Here is a 2,491-nt window from a genome sequence, read left to right as displayed (position 1 = left end):
GGTTAGCTGTTTCCAAAATTACATGAAAAATAAAAGTCAAGAAGAGCTTAGGCAATCTTGCAAAAGTATTAAAACATTAAAACAATCTGAGGAACTTTTGTTCTCAGATATACAGATGAATTATAAATATATAATAAATATGACAGAATACAATTGTAAACAAGCAGGACCCTATGGGGCCCTCCCAGGACAGATCCCACCCCCCAACCCATGTCCTCCACCTGCCTCTTATTTGTAGAAAAACTTTAGCCCCCTAGGCATTCCTCAAGTTCCAAAGAATAAATTTAATTGGAGAAGTGAGAAAACGCAGAAGCAAAGGAAAACAGTCAAGCAAGACAAAATAATAATAGTTTAGCCAATATACAAAGTCAAGGGCCTTTAGTTCCTTCTCAAGGGCTATAGATAATATTCTGAGCAATAGGCTTTGAGCTGTTTTACAGATACTGAAACCCCCACCAGGTGGAAGAAGTTAACTGTATTCTGACCACAAGCACAAAGACCCCAGACTGGTTGGAACCAGAAGGTTGATGATGTTGGTTCCTGACTACCTCACCACCAACCAATCAGAAAAATGTCCACAAGTTGATCATGTGCCCCACAACCCCCTCCCTCACCCTGGTTAAAAACCTTTCCCTGAAAGCCATCAGGGAATTCTGGTCTTTTAAGCACTAGCTGCTTCCACTCCTTGATTGGCACCCTGTAATAAATGCTGCACTTTCCTTCAGCACAACCCAGTGTCAGTAGACTGGCTTTATTGTGTGCAGGCATGAGAACCAAATTTGGTTCTGTAACACAATTAGCTCAGAAACAGACAAGAAGAATCCAATAAAGTGCCCAGAAATCTGACATTAAAAATTTGATATACAGTGAAATGGGGAAGAATTTGGCTTTGATAGTGTAGTGGGTCCATTGGATACCCATTTGCAAAACTATGAATCTGGAGGTGGCAGCACTGCAGTGGTGCTTTGGACTTGGTCCCAGCACTGTGTGGCTCTCCAGCTGGGGCTCTGTTCCAAGCCCTACCACTGACAGCCTGAGCACAGTGGCAATGGAGTGAGATGAGCAAAGAGAGCAATAAAAGAGCTCCAAAAACAGCAACCCAGAGACTGAAACAGGACTATCTTCCAATTTAGAAAGACTGGTACCTTACATGTGTGCTGAGCTCCTCCTTTCCAATATTCTTGAATGACACTACAGTTCAGCTGCATCCACAAGGTTATGCATGGCAGATTCAAACAACTACAAATGAAAAATACTGGGGAAAATATTACAGAGATTTCCAAAAAGCAGAACTTGAATTTGCCACCATGGGGGCAACTATTTACATAGTATTTACATTGTATTTACAACTATTTACAAAGTATTTATATCATTATTAGGTATTATAAATAATCTAGGGATGACTTGAAGTATAGGGGAGGGTGTTGATAGGTTATATGCAAACACTACCCCATTTTAAATAAGGAACTTGAGCATCCTCTGATTCTGTGGGGTTTTGGAACCAATCCTTGGCAGATACCAAAAGACTACTGTATATGCACCAAAGTCCTGAGATGACTCCTTGTGAAAGTAGTTATTATCATGGACAACTAATTTTTTTCCAGAGAATTTTCTTTTAAACCTCCTAGTATTTATACAACTCCCAATGGAAAGTTCAAGCGCAATACAAAGCTGAGTCTTTTCATCATGGATTTCCCCACAGACAACCTAGCCTAGTCCATAACCACCATCCTGCCTGGGCAGTACAGAAACGTGGGACTTCAGCAAAAGACAACCGCCAGCACAAAGTTTAATGTTTAACTAAAAGACAATGTCTTTTTTGAATTACTGCTGAAGTCATATAGGAAATTGAAAACATACAGCACAAGACGAACTCAGCAGCAGACCCCAGACTTTCCCCTTCCAAGACATGGTTCCAGACAGAGAGGGACATACACCATGGCCAGAAGGTGCTTCAGCTCTTCTATGTGGTTGGGTGGGCCTAACTTTGCTGGGCTAAAGCAGGCCAATCTGCACCAAGGTCCTGGAAGGCGCCCTGGTGACCTTGTTTGTTATCGTTGAGTTTGCAGCCTTGCCTACGCTGTCAAGTAAGTTAATTACATGCTGAGAAGGGACAGTGCAGGAGGAGCCCAGATGTGGCAGAGGTAGTTGGCGATGCTGGGTCCCAGCTTGACACAGGCTGGCGGCACGCACTATCGAGTGCAGGGCAGACCCACCACACTCCTGGGGTTAGCTTATTAAAAACCTTAAGCAACAACAGCAACAAAAACAAAGTGTGAGGTTTGAATTTGAAGGAGATGTGAGATTCTCAGCCCTTGGGTGTACATTATCAGGTGTAAATGACGAGCAGTCCTCGTGCTTTGGTTTTATACCTTATCTCCTGTCTTATCTTTTGACCTGTTTTAGTAAATCTGTTTCATTTTATTAGATTTAGTCACTTAAAAATATAAAACTTGGGACTTCCCTGGTGGTCCACTGGTTGGGAATTCAC

At 42.2% G+C, this 2,491-nt stretch overlaps 1 protein-coding gene across 1 annotated transcript; it reads left to right on the top strand.

The window, feature by feature from the left end:
• Positions 1 to 1,538: 1,538 nt before the first annotated feature.
• On the top strand, positions 1,539 to 2,107 carry LOC101323793 (ubiquitin-conjugating enzyme E2 J2). The gene is given in 5 exon segments (XM_033855234.1): positions 1,539 to 1,595; positions 1,597 to 1,733; positions 1,735 to 1,976; positions 1,979 to 2,021; positions 2,023 to 2,107. Coding segments are annotated over 5 exon segments (549 nt in total). The 5' UTR covers positions 1,539 to 1,553.
• The last annotated feature ends 384 nt before the right edge of the window (positions 2,108 to 2,491 follow it).

The sequence above is a fragment of the Tursiops truncatus genome, chromosome 4, assembly GCF_011762595.2.
Source record: "Tursiops truncatus isolate mTurTru1 chromosome 4, mTurTru1.mat.Y, whole genome shotgun sequence".
Lineage (NCBI taxonomy): Eukaryota > Metazoa > Chordata > Mammalia > Artiodactyla > Delphinidae > Tursiops > Tursiops truncatus.
Note: the sequence above shows the minus strand (reverse complement) of the source record. Positions and strands in the feature narration are given on the sequence as shown.